Source organism: Anabas testudineus, chromosome 22 (assembly GCF_900324465.2).
Source record: "Anabas testudineus chromosome 22, fAnaTes1.2, whole genome shotgun sequence".
Lineage (NCBI taxonomy): Eukaryota > Metazoa > Chordata > Actinopteri > Anabantiformes > Anabantidae > Anabas > Anabas testudineus.
Window position 1 is genome coordinate 7,127,998 of NC_046630.1, and position 15,201 is coordinate 7,143,198.

The 15,201-nt window shown below is 40.8% G+C and overlaps 3 protein-coding genes and 1 long non-coding RNA gene across 4 annotated transcripts; all 4 read right to left on the reverse strand.

Moving 5' to 3' along the window:
- Positions 1–582: 582 nt before the first annotated feature.
- On the reverse strand, positions 583–3,243 carry LOC113148099 (putative nuclease HARBI1). The gene is made up of 4 exons (XM_026339593.1): positions 2,954–3,243; positions 1,775–2,323; positions 1,527–1,687; positions 583–1,375 (listed from the first exon to the last, which is right to left on the reverse strand). The coding sequence occupies exons 1-4, from the start codon at positions 3,116–3,118 to the stop codon at positions 943–945; spliced, it is 1,308 nt and encodes a 435-aa protein (XP_026195378.1). The 5' UTR covers positions 3,119–3,243; the 3' UTR covers positions 583–942.
- A 458-nt stretch (positions 3,244–3,701) lies between these two features.
- On the reverse strand, positions 3,702–6,640 carry tpgs1 (tubulin polyglutamylase complex subunit 1). The gene is made up of 3 exons (XM_026339595.1): positions 6,613–6,640; positions 5,903–6,455; positions 3,702–5,233 (listed from the first exon to the last, which is right to left on the reverse strand). Exons 2-3 carry the CDS (start codon positions 6,328–6,330, stop codon positions 4,573–4,575), a joined length of 1,089 nt encoding a protein of 362 aa, XP_026195380.1. The 5' UTR covers positions 6,331–6,455; positions 6,613–6,640; the 3' UTR covers positions 3,702–4,572.
- Positions 6,641–6,672: 32 nt separating this feature from the next.
- On the reverse strand, positions 6,673–11,558 carry LOC113148098 (inositol-3-phosphate synthase 1-A). The gene is made up of 11 exons (XM_026339592.2): positions 11,169–11,558; positions 10,711–10,837; positions 10,458–10,619; positions 9,757–9,886; positions 9,445–9,638; positions 9,192–9,341; positions 8,780–8,995; positions 8,520–8,684; positions 8,310–8,423; positions 7,823–8,040; positions 6,673–7,677 (listed from the first exon to the last, which is right to left on the reverse strand). Exons 2-11 carry the CDS (start codon positions 10,822–10,824, stop codon positions 7,482–7,484), a joined length of 1,659 nt encoding a protein of 552 aa, XP_026195377.1. The 5' UTR covers positions 10,825–10,837; positions 11,169–11,558; the 3' UTR covers positions 6,673–7,481.
- A 928-nt stretch (positions 11,559–12,486) lies between these two features.
- On the reverse strand, positions 12,487–15,137 carry LOC113148107. Its single transcript, XR_003297419.1, has 3 exons — positions 14,990–15,137; positions 14,187–14,292; positions 12,487–14,097 (listed from the first exon to the last, which is right to left on the reverse strand). It is a non-coding gene; the product is annotated as an uncharacterized LOC113148107 (long non-coding RNA).
- Positions 15,138–15,201: the final 64 nt, after the last annotated feature.

A 15,201-nucleotide genomic window follows, 5' to 3' on the forward strand; every position in this document is an offset into this window, starting at 1 on the left:
ACAAAAAGACTTCCCTTCTAGCCCAACATGTTATCTGATCATCAAGACAAGACAGAGGCCGACTCTTTTTCAATCTGTCAAAAACCTGCAGCACAAATGAAATGAAATGAAAACAACACCAGACAAGTCAAATTATTAGCTGGGACTGTGGTCTCAGTGTGATGGCAGTGACATCTTGTGGCATTGTTGAACAGTTGCATTGTACACTTGCACAATGTTCATTCAGAAGGAAACAAGAGCACTTAAAATAAGGGATTGCCATCTCAAAAAATGCTTGCTTTTTTAACTGTTGGAGCCAATTCATGTGTAAAGGAAGTAAACTTTCACATATCTGGAAAGATCTAAACAATTCTTGTGTCTTTTCTTTGTTAGTTTACCAAGTGTTTAAATTGGAAAGCCCTGGTTACACTCTACATCAGGAGGCGTCATCAATTAGAGAGCAAATTACATAATTCAAGCTCACTTTAAAGGAAACATGGAAACCTTATGTAACTATTCACTATATAAACATTTACAAAGCAAAATAAATGACCACAGGGTCACAATGCATAGAAAAGATACATATACATGCCAGCAGCCAGTTCAGGATTTGAATTTTATTACACAATAGAAAATGAGTTTCTTCAAGGACCATGTTTAGATTCTAACCACTGAGGCAAAACATGTGAAGCCGGGAGAGATGATGGCGCCAGAGTAAAGACGTGTTCCTACCTTTATGTAGTGTTTTTCTTCCATTGCCAAATTTGGCTTTTTTTCAGTCTGAGCTTTGGTTTAGGTCTTTTGTGTTTAACACGCCTGGCTACAGTTAGCACATACATTTTACTACTAGACTAAGAGAACAAACAGCCTTAGTGCAGCTGTGCTGCTCATGTAACAAAAATATTAACAACTGTATTAAAAGCAGCACAAGTAAGAATACAAGGATTTTTTAACAATAGTCCTTTATAAATTATTCTGTTCAAAGTATTCACAAAACAGGTGTCGGACCTCCTCAGCATGAGTTTGGTCCATGCTGGATGAGAGGAGCTGCTTGTGGCTGGGTTGAGGGCTTTCCGCCTCGGCCACCTCTACCTGCCACTCTGTTTTGAAGGCGTCCCCGTGGGACTCACACATGTTGTGCAGAATGCAGCAAGCCAGGATCATGGTGGGCACCACATCCAGCCCACAGTCGTTCCTCTTGCTCAGGCACTGCCAGCGTGCCCTTAGCCGCAGCAGTGCCTCCTCGGACACACGCAGCGCCCTAGTTAGTCGCCGATTATAGAGCTGCTGTGGCTCTGTCAGCGCTGTGTGACTTGCCCTCCTGCCTTCTCCTTCAGGATAGGTCTTCATTAGCCAGCTCTGCAACGGGTAGCAGGCCTCCCCCAGCAGCACATACCTACACACAGGTATGAAGCAAGTTATGGCCTGAAACACATGGAAAGACGTGACATCCTAAACAGACATCCTAAAAATGTTTGCCTTTATGCAGCTCTAACTTACACATTTCTCCTGACTTTAAGTGGCACAAACTGTCTTTCTATTTTTACCTGAGTGGTCTTCCCATGAAGGGAGTTGGAGGGGCAGGTGCCAGTCCACCCTCTGCAGCTGTAGCCCACAGTGATGAGTTCTGCAAGATATCAGCTGGGTCTGTCCCACCTGGGAAACTGGCACACACATCCCAGAACTGCCCCCGGCCACTAACAGCCACCTGAAGGAGCAGAGAGGCAGACAAAGAGATGAGCAGTCAAAATCTGATGTAGGACAAGTATGAGTAGCATAGATACACCTTCTCTACCTGTGACAGAACTGACAGCCAGCCGGCAGGGTTGGCATAGTCAGATGCGTTGTTTGATGGAGTGATGATAGCTGTGTGGAGTGTTGATATGGCAGCAACACAATGAGGGAAGCCCCAGTGGGAAAGGAACAGCTGGGCTGAATCCTCCAGGTCTTGCTCTGTGGGGGGCTGCAGGTAGATTGAGCTGAGCAGCGCTACAATAGCATGACACATGTCTCTAACGCATCTGCACACAGTGGACTTCCCCACACCAAAAAGGGTGCTGATGGTGCGGTATTCGATGTTTGAAGCTAGACGCCACAGAGCCACAGCTACGCGTTTCTCCACGGGCAGTGCCAGGCGGAAGCTGGTGTCCTGTCGAGCCAGACGGGGCCGCAGTTTGTCACAGAGGTAGAAGAAAGTCTCCCGGCTCATGCGGAACTTATCGAGCCAATCAGAGGGCTGGAATTCTATCATCACCACCCGTTCCCACCAATCGGTGCTCGGAGTGGTGGTCCAAGGACGTGTGCGAATGCGGACGTTGGAGCGGATACCTCCTGCTATCATCATCTGTAACATGAAGAGGAAAAAAATCAAAAGACATTTCCATTACAGTTGTTACCTCAGAAAATTTGCGAACACAAGATTGTTGTTTGTTGTTTTAAGGGATAGGAGATGGTGTCAGTGAGAGCTGATCTGTATTTGTGATTTACACATTTTTTTATGCTTTCTCTTGAAGAATGTTATTTGCAGTCAAATGTTTCAGCTTATTACAAATTTTCCTCTGCTCTGGTTGGTGAAATTGCATTAGAAATGGAAATGATTTTTAGATTGTGGAGCTAATTGACTTTACTTCTCAATATGAGAAGTCCCAGTGACTCACTGTCAAATTTGGCTATTTGAAATATACGGAAGGGTAAAACTTCTATATGTATTTAATCTCAGCAAATGTCTAACTGTAGTCTAACTGCATAAAATGTCTTGACAACTATTGATAATGACGATGACTAATGATGGAAAACACTTCTTCTACACCAACTTGGGATTGTTTTACTATTTTCTTACATTTTATATACAAAAATAATAGCTGCTTAACAGATAATAGAACTGCTAAGAAGTTAATTCAAACGCATACATGTGGCTATTACTGTCATCAGAGCTGTTGATGATATTAAAGGACACACAGTGGGAGAGACTGACCAAGAGCATCCTCCTCTGTCTCTGGAAGAAGTACTGTCTGTGCCTGATGCGTCTTTGGATCTCACTGCGCCTCTGGATGTTGGCGTTGTTTATGTCTCTCCTGCGCTTCAGCAACATGTAGGTCATCAGGAACATAAAGGAGCGCAGCTGCTCCTCTTCTTCCATTTGCACGAGTTCAACCGGGACACAACGCGACGGGAATTAATTTATGGTAATAAATATAATAAATACCAATCAGCTCGGGTTTTATTGTTGCAGCTGCTGACATTTCACGATAAGCTTTTTAGCACTTCCGCTCTCTTCCTCTGTCTGGCTTCAAGCACCGAAAAGGTGCTGCCATCTAGTGTCTGAAAATAAATAGTGACGACTTTTTTCTTTAGTACAATGTGAAAATTACAAAAAAGAAAACAAGTCCAAGGTAAAAGTTCTCATTCCCAGGTTATATCTATAACAATGCACCATATTTTTAAATAAAATAAAATATAATAATAATAGTTACCTGGCTAATAAATAAGTACTGAACTTGAATTCCCCCTGATACAATTATTACCTTTAGCAATACAATTAAATAGAGATTCCAGTACAGTCAGGCTACACATAATCTAGATACAAACACAGACTATTAGCGTGCTACAAACAAATGTATGATGTTCGCTGTTGATTGCTGAATCATTTATAAAATTCAGAAAACAGAATAATAGATTAAAAATATTTTAGCAATATTTATTTTTTGTTTATGTGTGATTTTTTTCATCAGAGTGTGATTTAGTGTAACATGTGCACTCCATGTAATAGACGACAACCCATATGGTAAATTAACCTTTGTATGCAGTGAGGCCTATTTTAACACATTTTTGTATGATAATATGTAAACAATCATTATTTGAAATTGCATACAGGTCCTTTTGTGACATATTTCTGCTTCAATACAATTCCAGGTACGTTGTCTTGTTGTGTGCTGATCACATTTCATTCAGATTCATTTATCCTCCGTTTGCTTTGCCAACATTCACTATCTAACCTTATTTTCATGCCTGTCCACTCCCGCCTGCCCTGCAGCAACCCCGGTCATTCCTGCCTTTCCTGCTACACCATCCTTTGTTAATACATCAACTTGGTCAGCTCATCTCCTGTATTCCATGTTTATTATGCCAAATGTTTCCGGATAGCGTTTTCATAGAGACAGCACATGTGATTTGCTCTTGTCAAACTAGGGTAATTTCAACATCCAGGGACTTATTATATAGTTGATACATTAGATGTAGATGTCATACAACAAGTGGAAACTGACCAAGATCCTAGGAATATATTTAGTCTAGCCAAAAAACAACATGAACAAACAATATATGTTGTCAATATATGAGTGTTATCGAACAGATAGCCTTATTAAGTTTAGTGCCAGTCTGGAGAGGAGGTGATATGTATTTTATGAATCATATCTTATATTGAAATAATGCATTGAGATGAGAGGAACGAATAAATGGAATTAATATTTTTATAGGTGTTAGGGAGACGTTTGTCATTCAGGCAGCAGTGGGTTAGTGTTGAGATAAGGTGAAAAGAGGGAAATTGGTTACTCTATGCTGTACAATCATACATTTTGAAAACAGAGAAGAAACCTAGGACACAACTTTGACTCGAGTGATGAACAGCTCTGCCGCTGCATTCTCAAACTCCTTTGCGTCCATGTTTCCACCTGGACCCCGTGTCTGTGCTCCAGACATGGCCTGAGCTAGCTTGTAGGGAGAGATCTTGGCGCTGGCCTCCAGGTAACGAATAGCATTCACATTAACCTCAAGACAAGAATTAGCTTTAGTATTAGCATTAACACAACAGTTTGTATCACAACCCTGGGAGGTCTCTAGGGCTTCCTTTAGAGTCCCCAGCACTGCCAGGCACAGTGCCCGCGATGCAGGCCCTTCATCTGGGCAGCACACTTCAGCATAGAGCCTCTGAGCTTGTCGGATGTAGTCTGAGAAAACAGCACATGTGAGTACACCATGACGGAAGACATCATATGGGACGGCTTCATGATCTTGGCAGTGGAGGCGCTGGAGGAGAGGAGCAGAGGTTGCGGCAGGGACTCCACCTTCACTGCACAGACACTGCAGAGTCTGCGTGTAGAGGCCTCCCTTCACTCCCCCTCCTCCTCCTCCCTCTGTTGTGGGGCTGTCAGTGCAGGAGCCATCAGGGCCTTCAGGAACCTCACCTGGTTGTCTAAGGGGCCCAGTGAGGTTTAGGAGATCATAGGCGACACGGACGTTGTTGCTGAAGGCAGATCTGGGTTTGAGAAAACAAAAAATGATGTTTAAAAAGGATCATAGATAATTCTGTTAACAAAAAAACATCAACAAAAAAGGAAGGTAAGCAACATACTGCATACCAATATATATATATATTATATATAACAATATATATACTGTATATATCAGCACAGTTTCTCATTGGGTATAGGAAAATACTATATGTTCATATTTGTTCCACTGTAGCATAAAATACCACTGTTTATAATACAAGTACTATTTTCTGCAGTTCTCCAGTGAAACTATAACAGTTGTAGATTATCATAGCAACATCTGTCGTTGTAAATGTGAATTTTATGACTACATATTAAATTCTATTCACCTCGGTTGACCTAATACTAATCTAATACTGCTAGATGCTACTGAAATATGTTATTTTGGCATTTGGGTGACTGACCCTTTAATTACCTATGTGATTCTAATGTTACCACTTAGTTTGGATAACATTTACAAATTACTTTATCTGTTTACATGTTTCACATTTTTGAACAAACACATTTTTAACAGAGGAAGTAAGTGAAATAATTGTTGTAAATGCCAGGCTGAGAATCGTATTAGACTTTGGTTCGATATAGGCCAATGATTTTCCAGCTAGTCTATAAACACTACCAGCTGATCCACACTATAATCAAACAGTAAACCAGACCTCTGGGAGTGGTGCGCCAGCCTCAGGTGCCACAGCGCCCGGTTGAGATGCTGCTGCTCCTGCGCACCTGCGCTCAGCGGGCTGTTGTTCAGCTGGTCCCCGTCTCCGCATCCAGCTGTGCCGGTCTCTGACTCGGAGGCCAGGTTGCAGAAGTGGTCGGCCAGGAACCCGATGGGATCGTCCGATCTGGCTTCGACCATCTTTAGGATGGCCCCGCGGAGCAGCTCTCCCACACCCGCCTGCGAAAGGAACTCCCTGTCGCTGTCCAATTTCGTGGCTTTGCTCTCGGACATCCCTGGAGGTGTAACCCCCGGCCGGCGCTTCTCCTTGTCGGCCATTGCTGTTGACGTCCCGTGTCGCAGCAACGGCAGCGGAAGTGATTTAAGACCGGCCGGAAAACAGGAAACGTAAAGACTCCTCCTCATCATCACCTGCTTCCCGTCTGGTTGCTAGGGACGCGGTCCATGGTCAGGTGTGCTGGATCTTCTCTGTCCTCAGACCTCTGGTGTGCATCGAGGGGATCTTATTACAGCCCCAAACGATATTAGGCTGTCTGAAAATTTGGAGTTTGAACAGTGTATTTCCCATTACTACCCATCCCCAATTTTTCCATACATATGGAATAAGCTGATGTTGAAGGCACCACATTTGTGCATTATGAATTTCCAATTAAATTGCTAAACAAATATAAATAATAATACTTAACCCACTTCACTGGCACCTCTCACAACATTTTGCTCCTATAAATAAAAAAATAATTCAACTGAACGTTCTGTAGGGAATCTCCAGCTTTTATTATACCAGTGGTTGTACGTTTTATGGCATTTTTTGAAATAATAGAAACAGTGCATAAGATACTATACAATTTTTTATGTGTTACTTTGAGGACAACAAATACAAAAACGTTATTAAAAACGTTTAAAAAAATCTATACCATCTGAACTTAAGAAATATCCGGCAAATGACTAGACACTTGAAAAATGTTGGTTGACACTTTTGTAATTTTGCTTTTTGTGAAGCTAAACTAAAATGCCACAAAGACGTCACCAAACACCAAATTCAGCAGTTATTCTATTCACAGATTTAGCTTTCGCCTTTTCTTGTAAAACACACAGACCTACAGCATTTTAAAAACTGTACAGTATTTTACATATGCAATACAGATGAAATTACTAGAATAAAGATACAAGCATCTTAAAAAAACAGACAAACTAAAAACTGTATTTTTAAAAACAACTATTCATTACATGGTAAATTCTGCATAAAAACTATATTATGAACAAAATAGCCCACATTAAATAAGGAGACAACTGTTTTTAGTATATGACCTTCACATAGGCCTTGTTTAAGCTAAAGAAATACAGTCAATCTTCTATTCTCCATTACCATTTTCAAGTATGATATGCAAATGCCAAGATTCACTTAATAAGTAACTTGAATTATTGTCAAGTTGACTCACCAGAGCAGTTTTTAGTAATAAAATCTTTATCATTGAGGATCTGTGTTAAAGGTATTATTATTATTATATTACACCTGTGTTCTTTTTTAGCTCTATTATGGGTTGTAGTGGTTTTTGGAATCATAAGGCACATGCTACATCATCAGCATGAGCACAGATTCCATTTGTTAGAGGTATATGGTTCCCGTTGGGGAGGGCGACTTTTTTCAAAGTTGTCATGTAGCCATTGATGTGCATGGTATGTGGAGGGAGGAAGTTTCTCTGCAACTTGTGCTCCAGCCGCATGTGGTTCTGAGGAGGAAGGCCAATGCATGCTCTGAAAAAGAGAAGGAAGTAGTTAACTTTTGGCACAAGTTGGACACTAGATTTGAAACATGTACAGTAGATGTAAATGTAACAATACATCATTTGCAAAATTGTGTAGTGATACAATAGCTGCAAGTGCTGAGACTTTTCCACACCTCATGATGTTTTCTATAGAGGCCCTCTGGCGGAAGAAGGCATTGACGACTGGGGTTCCCGATGGGACCAGGGGAGCCTTGCAAAGGAAGGACAATAGTGATAAGACACTGTGGAAGGACTGGAACTCCTCCTCTCCCTGAGGCCGGACAGTCACACGCTGACAAAGCTCTGTCAGGATCACCAGGTCCAGGATGATCGGGCTGGCCAATAGGGAGTCCTGTTGCAAATAAAGAAATATGAAGTTAGTATGATGGCATTAAGTAGGGGGTAAAGTATAGTTTAGGACATATGCTAATATATGATTAATACATATGACTACAACTGGCAGCTTCTAAACTAGTTCGGAGGGATTAACAACATACAACAGCTGTAGTTTGCCTTAGATAATATCATATCCAGCATATTGAAATAAATTCCACAATGACTCAGTGTATATATCTACCTTTTTAACAATCCATGTTTTACACAAATAAAGTGACCACTGACCTCACAGGTGTTGTGCAGTGCAATGGTATTGGTGCCTCCCATCATTATTTCAGAGGTGTATTCATCCATGGCGCGTTTGCTGTCTCCCACATAGGGGACATACTTAATCACCACCTGAAATGAAACAGAGCATTAATAATACGTCAGATCAGGTGTGTTATGTAAATATTTACAGAGAGTTCCTTCTTTTCCTGTGTTTGAACTACTCACACAGTGGTCAGGTTTTTCTCCAGGCTGGTAGAGGATGGGGTTGGACTGGACCATGTCATCCACCACGTTGCTCTTTGAGATCTCTTTTGAGCGGAACTGCTGTGGAGCTGACAGGTTCTTCCCATCATTGTTTCCAAGGTGGTTGTAGCTGACGATGGAGGTAGGCTGTTGAGGTGAAAGGGAACTTATTAAAATCTTTATTTAGACAATAAATTGGACTGTATTTACTCTCCTTCCTTTAGGTTTTGGTTCCTTCTTACCTTGATCCCTGCGCTGACCAGAAAGTCCACCAGCACTGACTTGATCTTGGTCTGACCAGACTTGAAGTCATCTCCTCCAATGAACACACCTCTCTGCATGGCAAGTTCAATTGCTCCTGGGACAAAAGTGTTCTGTGGGGAGCCGTTGATGTAGGCACAGCCCTCCAGTATACTGGCCACAGCAAACAGAGTGGAAGGAGAAACCTCTGCTCCAGCCTTTTGGATAGGAGATACAAACAAGAAATAATGGCGGTTACAGATTGCATTCTCATTTTATACTGAGGTCGGAGGTTTCCCTGCCTGAGATTCCCCATTGCCTCAAGTCTGTGAAAACCAAACCTAAGAACTCCTCTACTTTCATAATAAATCTAGATGTTTGTGAACCAAGTCTCTTTGTGGCCCTGGCTCTCACCTGGATTGCAGCGAGCAGGTTCTTGGCTGTGTCGTTAACCCCTGGTACAACATCACAGAAACGCTCAGTATTGGCGGTCCACAGGACGATGACTTTGTCCACACCACTCGACTGATGGAAGTCTCTTATGTCCGCTCTGATCTGCTCCACCTGGAAGACCATTCATTCTTTCAGTCAAAGTTAAATTTGCATACAAACAAAGACACAACCTAAGGTGGTATGAGTGGATAAAGGTCAGCTGACCATGTAGTACCTGCTCTGCCAAAGTTCCACTGAGGACATTATCAGCTCGACTCTCTTGGTTTGCAGCAATAAATTCTGGGATATAGATGGAGCGTCTGGGTTTCATGCCACTCATGTATGGTTGGAGCTGCTCTTGCAATGACCAGTCGAGCACCTGAGCTCTCTCCATTGCACTGGCAAGATCCATTGAGGAGATATCCCAGCCTAAAAAAATCACAAACACACTTCAAGTTAACAAAAGCTCTTATTTGTTATGATATCAAGTCAACATTTTCTGTCTCTGATGTTGAACACTGAGCAGACTATGAGTGACAATCCATACCATCAAAGACAATATCGTTAGGGTGCACCATAGGTAGGACGTCACAGAAGGGCACGTTGACATCGCCCTCAAGCCCTGATCCCAGACAAATTGTAGACGCTTGTAGGAAGGAGCCATAGTAGTTTGCTTTCTAAAGATCGAGGAAGAGAGAGCAGAGAAAAGCACTTTGATTATTATAAGGAATTCTTTTTAAGACTAGAAGAGAATTAAATCTTAGAAAAATAGAACCTCCTTACAAAAATAAAACCTCCTCACACAGGTAACAATGCATGACCATTTAGGGGGAATCCCCAAAACCAGAGTCAGTTAAGCTTTTAAACACCTCACTGAACATGTCAGCATAACAGGCTTATATTGAGCCTCTACCAGTGTATCAGGAGACTCACAGGGCGCTACGCTTATATAGTAGGACAAGAACGCCCTTTTCTAATTATAGCCTCAGATTTCCACTGCCTATTATAGTCTGGTGTGAGGAGTAGTAAATAGTGGCAGTTTTCCAAGAAAAGCATGACTTTGTTTTTGTTACCTCCAGTCAGTCAGTAGTTCAGTAGCATCTATTTCTCCAGGATGGAAATCTACCTCCAAAGACTTGGAAGTTGATAATCAGCCGCCTAATGAGTGTTTCTAGGGGATGCTACACTTCCACTAATTGGATTTGAAACTTGCCATTGGTCAGGTCATGTTGGTGTCAGTCCACCTACCTTCACTCCAGTCTTGGTCCTCCATGTGAGACCCAGCTTGTTTGCCAGTACAGCTGCAGTGACGGTTGTGCCGTTGTTGCCTCCCCAGCCCACCAGCATCACTCCGAGCCTGGGCACACGCCTCTCAGTGCGAAATGTCATCTCCATCGTGCAGGGTGTCACCTGTGCCACATTTGGAGCAGGGATGGTGAGCGACTGCACGGGCAGCACCAGCAGATGGATGCACGGGAGGCAAAAACGGCTTCACACTTACCGTGACTTTGTTCCCGTCTCTGTGCACCGATGTGGTCTGATAGGAGTACTGTGCCACTATGTGTGTGTCTGTGTACTTCACATTAGGGCTGTTGATGTGGATTTTCTCAGACATGGCTGAAGATTCTGCAAAAAAAGGATAAAGAACTTCATCAGCATCTCTTTGTGTGTGTGTGTGTGTGTGTGAAGCGCATGACGTGCGTGCGCAGCGACGTGTAATAAGGCTGATGGTGTGTTTCCTTAACACGTCATTACAAATGAAAACCCGCGTCCCATGTTGAAAAATGTAATAACAAGTTATCTCTAGTCCTTCGTGTCCATCTGACCATAAAACGTCCTGGGTCACTTTAATGAGAGCGTCGTGCGCCGCTTCTTCCACTGAAAACGGGTGAATGCGTTGATGAATGCAGAAGTGACTCGCTCATTCAAACGAAGAATACACCCGGAAACCAGCTCACCTTTTTTCCCTCTTCAAGTTTAAAATCGTTTTTGGGCCACTTCGCTTTAAACAGAGCTGTCCCGCCGCGCGTCGCTCCTCGGTTCGTCGTCGGTGCGTTTGGAAATTTCCAGTCCTCCGCGTAAAGATGCCGGTTTGTACCGATCCCTGTTCGTCCGACGGTGCTTAAATGAGCCTCCCTCGTTCAGCGGATTCACACCACAGGCCAATCAGGCTGCTCCGTGCGCCCCCTCCTTGTATAAGCCGGAGAGTGGAGAAGTACCGGCATCACGTGGCAATGCCATGGTCCAGCCAAAAAAATTTCCATTCCAGAGAATTCTGCTGTTAATCCTGATGGAGATTAGTCAGTGACCTGCTCCAAAAAATTTCCAGAAAAATACACGTTAAAAATATATAATATAATATAATATATTATATAGTTGCTTAATTACTGGTGAGGATAGGCCCACATAATCCAATGCAAGTACTGCATAATGTTTTAAACAACCATTTTAACCGTTTTTATTCCTCTCTCTGACCTCTATCTGATATAAAGGAATAAATAAAAAATAAAACAGCACATTTGCAACTGTTATCAAGGTCCATGCACCCTCCCAGATAGCAGTAAGACTGGGGCCGCTTCTGGCTGCTATCTGCCAGTGTCACCTGCTGAGAGCTGAGAGACAGGCAGATTGTCTGTGTGCACCAAAACAAACAGAACTGGTCCCATCATCATTATTATTAGAAACTTTCTATGTAGCCATCCACGACACCATGTTAGAAAAGGGTGTCAAGTCTATGCTGCTGGTATTAAATGCATATAACCTAATAAACCTAATAACTTATAAAAACTCAAGAAGTGAGCAAGGTGAAAGTCTGACTTCATTTAACGCTGTATATTTAGTTTGTCAGGGCTAATAATTTTTATCTAAGTATTAAAAAATATGGATTATATGTACAATTATATCACATTGTCCAAATACTTTTGAAAATGGAGGTACTCTGCAAAAAATAGCTGTAATTCCTTTCAAATGCATTGTGGTGGTGCATTAGGCCAAAACCATAAAAACTCACCTGTCATTGATAATACTGTATCAGCGCATTTGACTTACAAATGATGTTAGTGTGACATTACGTGCATCTGAGTCTGGATTGCCTTCCTGTGATGGACTTCTCTATAGTACAAAAGTGTGGCACCTGAAAAATTAGTTTATTGATATAAGTTATTGATAGAAACAGCATGATTGTGTGCATGGGTTTGTGATGTAGTAGAGAAATGTTTTATTACTATCTTCATGAATTTCATTTCTGTTGCTTCCTGAAGCTCCATCCTAGCTGGTTTCAGTCAAGAAGAAAATGAAAACATAGACATGAAACATTAAGACAATGTGAAAGCGCTGTAATGTAATGGATCTGTTAACACAAATGAGTGCAGTGTAAAGGGACTGTTATGAAAATATGCATAGCAAATATAATAAAGGTATAAAAATGAACAATGGAAAAGTATTAAAAAATAAGGTATTTGTAAATCCCTCAGCAGTCCTGGTATTGGATTTTCCGATTAAATCTGCTTTATGCCTATTACAATGCAAATAACAATGTATTGATTAATTATAATTATTATTTTATGTATTAAAAACGATGCAAAAAATCTGATTTCAATTTTTTTTTTTTTTTATTTAAATTGAAATGTTTGGGCTATTATTTGACGGCTGTATCATTTGATAGGTCAGACTTTACAAAGCTAAATACAAAGATATAAAGCCAGTGCAACCCTTAGTGCTTACAAACAGCTCTGCAGGGTAAGTGTTACATTCCAAGAATTGGGAGGAGTTTTTGGGTTAAATGAGGTGTGTGTCCAGGTATGAGTTTACCCTTCTCTTATTCTGGACCTAACCTTCACCTGAACTCTAAACAGTCATGCTTTATGATCCTTGACCTGACCCAAACTTGATGTTAACCTGAGCGCAACCATTAATGTTTAGCCTACAGAAGGTATGAGGCTAAAGGAAAAAAAAACAAAAAACAGAAAAACAAAGACATGCATACAATGTCTGCTGCATTTCTTTCTTCAGCGTTGTTGCAGAAGCTAAATTTGATCCAAATGTATATTCAAATATCCAAATGCACAGATTAATCTTTAATCAACAGTATTCAAATGTAACATGTTTGTATGTTTGATATAACATGAAGTAGATCAAGGAAGAAAAAATAGAAGTGGTTTACAATCTGAGACATATAAATATTTTACAAATGGCATCTGATAAATAGGTAACTGACAACTGGCATGGAACACTAATGACACACAAAGGACCAATCCAATGAAACAACACCTACAGTGTGATCTAGAGGTAATTCATTAGTAAATGGGTGTGAGCAGCAAGGTGAAAGGGACAACTCAGTGAGGGCGACTAGTGGAAAGATGAGATATTGCATTGCTGAAATGGTAACATGGTGCAATACAGTCACTAGGAATGCATTACATCAGAGGTATGCTGCAGCTCATGACTGACCTTTATTCTTATTTTATTTTATTTGTTTTGTTGTCTTGATTGAATTGTTGTCCACTAATGGCCAGTGGGTGAACTTAAAGTCAAAACATGCTGTTTTGCTAAGAAGATGAGGATGATGTGTGTACCACGTGAGGAGAAAAACTCATGATTGGACTTTCATTGTATCACTGGAGGACATCGATAATCCACTAATCATCAGGCCCAACCTAGAAGACTTTACTTTACCTACATTATACTAAACACAAATCAGATAAGGTCCACTCCTATGACAGCTTTATACAGCAGGTAGTTGCTGGCACACGTATGCCTGGAGGCTTCAGCCGCATGGAGCCTAAACTCCTGTAACTCATCAGTGACACTCACCAGACAACTCAACTGTCAGTCTGTAAGCTGACCTCTGCATTCTTATGAAGTAGGCTGGAAAATTAAACCTTTGACCCTTGACATGTGGAGACATGAACATAACAGAATGAAGAGTTATAGTGCACTCTGACATATAATTTGGAACCATGAAGAAATATCATTCACCTTGTCAGGAGATGTGAATCTTGTTGATAAAGTTGAGGACCCCACCTCTTTCTTCCTAACGAGACCAAAACATAGCTGTGTTGCTGTTGTCTGCTTAGTTGATGTGCTAATAAATGTCAAGGACACATGAGAAATAATATGAGCTTGAGAAATGAGAGTAAAAGACATCAACCAGGATAACTTAATTCAATTGTTTGGCACACAATTAAACAGAAAGACACTGGTGAGCTTCCTAATTATATAAGGAACGGCAGAACAAGGAAGACTTCCACCGCAGAGGAGAGGGATTCTGTTTACTTTACATTCTTCACTGAAGCAGAAGTACTAAGTGCACACTTTAACATGTACTTTTAGTACAACAGTGCAAGTACTTCACTAAGAAATGAATTTCTCTGCATCATCTTGACATCACAAAAAAGTATTTTTAACTACGTGAACTTAATGTTGCTGATAACATGAATACGTTTTCTGCAAAAGCATTTTTAAAGAGATTTTAAAAAGTTTATTTAAAATTAGAATTTACAATGTAATATAAAAAAGTCAGAAATTGTCTCATTTCTTCTATCAATAAATTTACCCTTCTACTTCCCACTTGCACTGCAATGTGGTTAATCTATATTATTAATATATTAGTTAATTATATTTTGTATTAAGAATTTGTATCAGAATCATAAAGCTGCCATATAGATTAAATGCAACGTAGTAGAAAGCATATTCTTTTTTGAATTTAGAAGGGAAAATGTACAATAAAATTGAAGGTAAAGTACAGTACTTAAGTAAATATACACTACTTAGTTACTTACCGTTGTTGTAGTTAATGCATTGACTGAGTGTTTAACACTATTTGCTTTATAGGTGGAGCAAAAAAATTCAGCCCTCTTAACTTTAAAATAAGATGCTACGTGAAGTATTTTTTATTTAAAAAGTGTTGAAACTTCCTCAAAATGGCTAAAAAAAATGCGACACTTAAAGAAACGTCACTCAGTTGTCTGACGTCACAGCCGCTCCATCGATC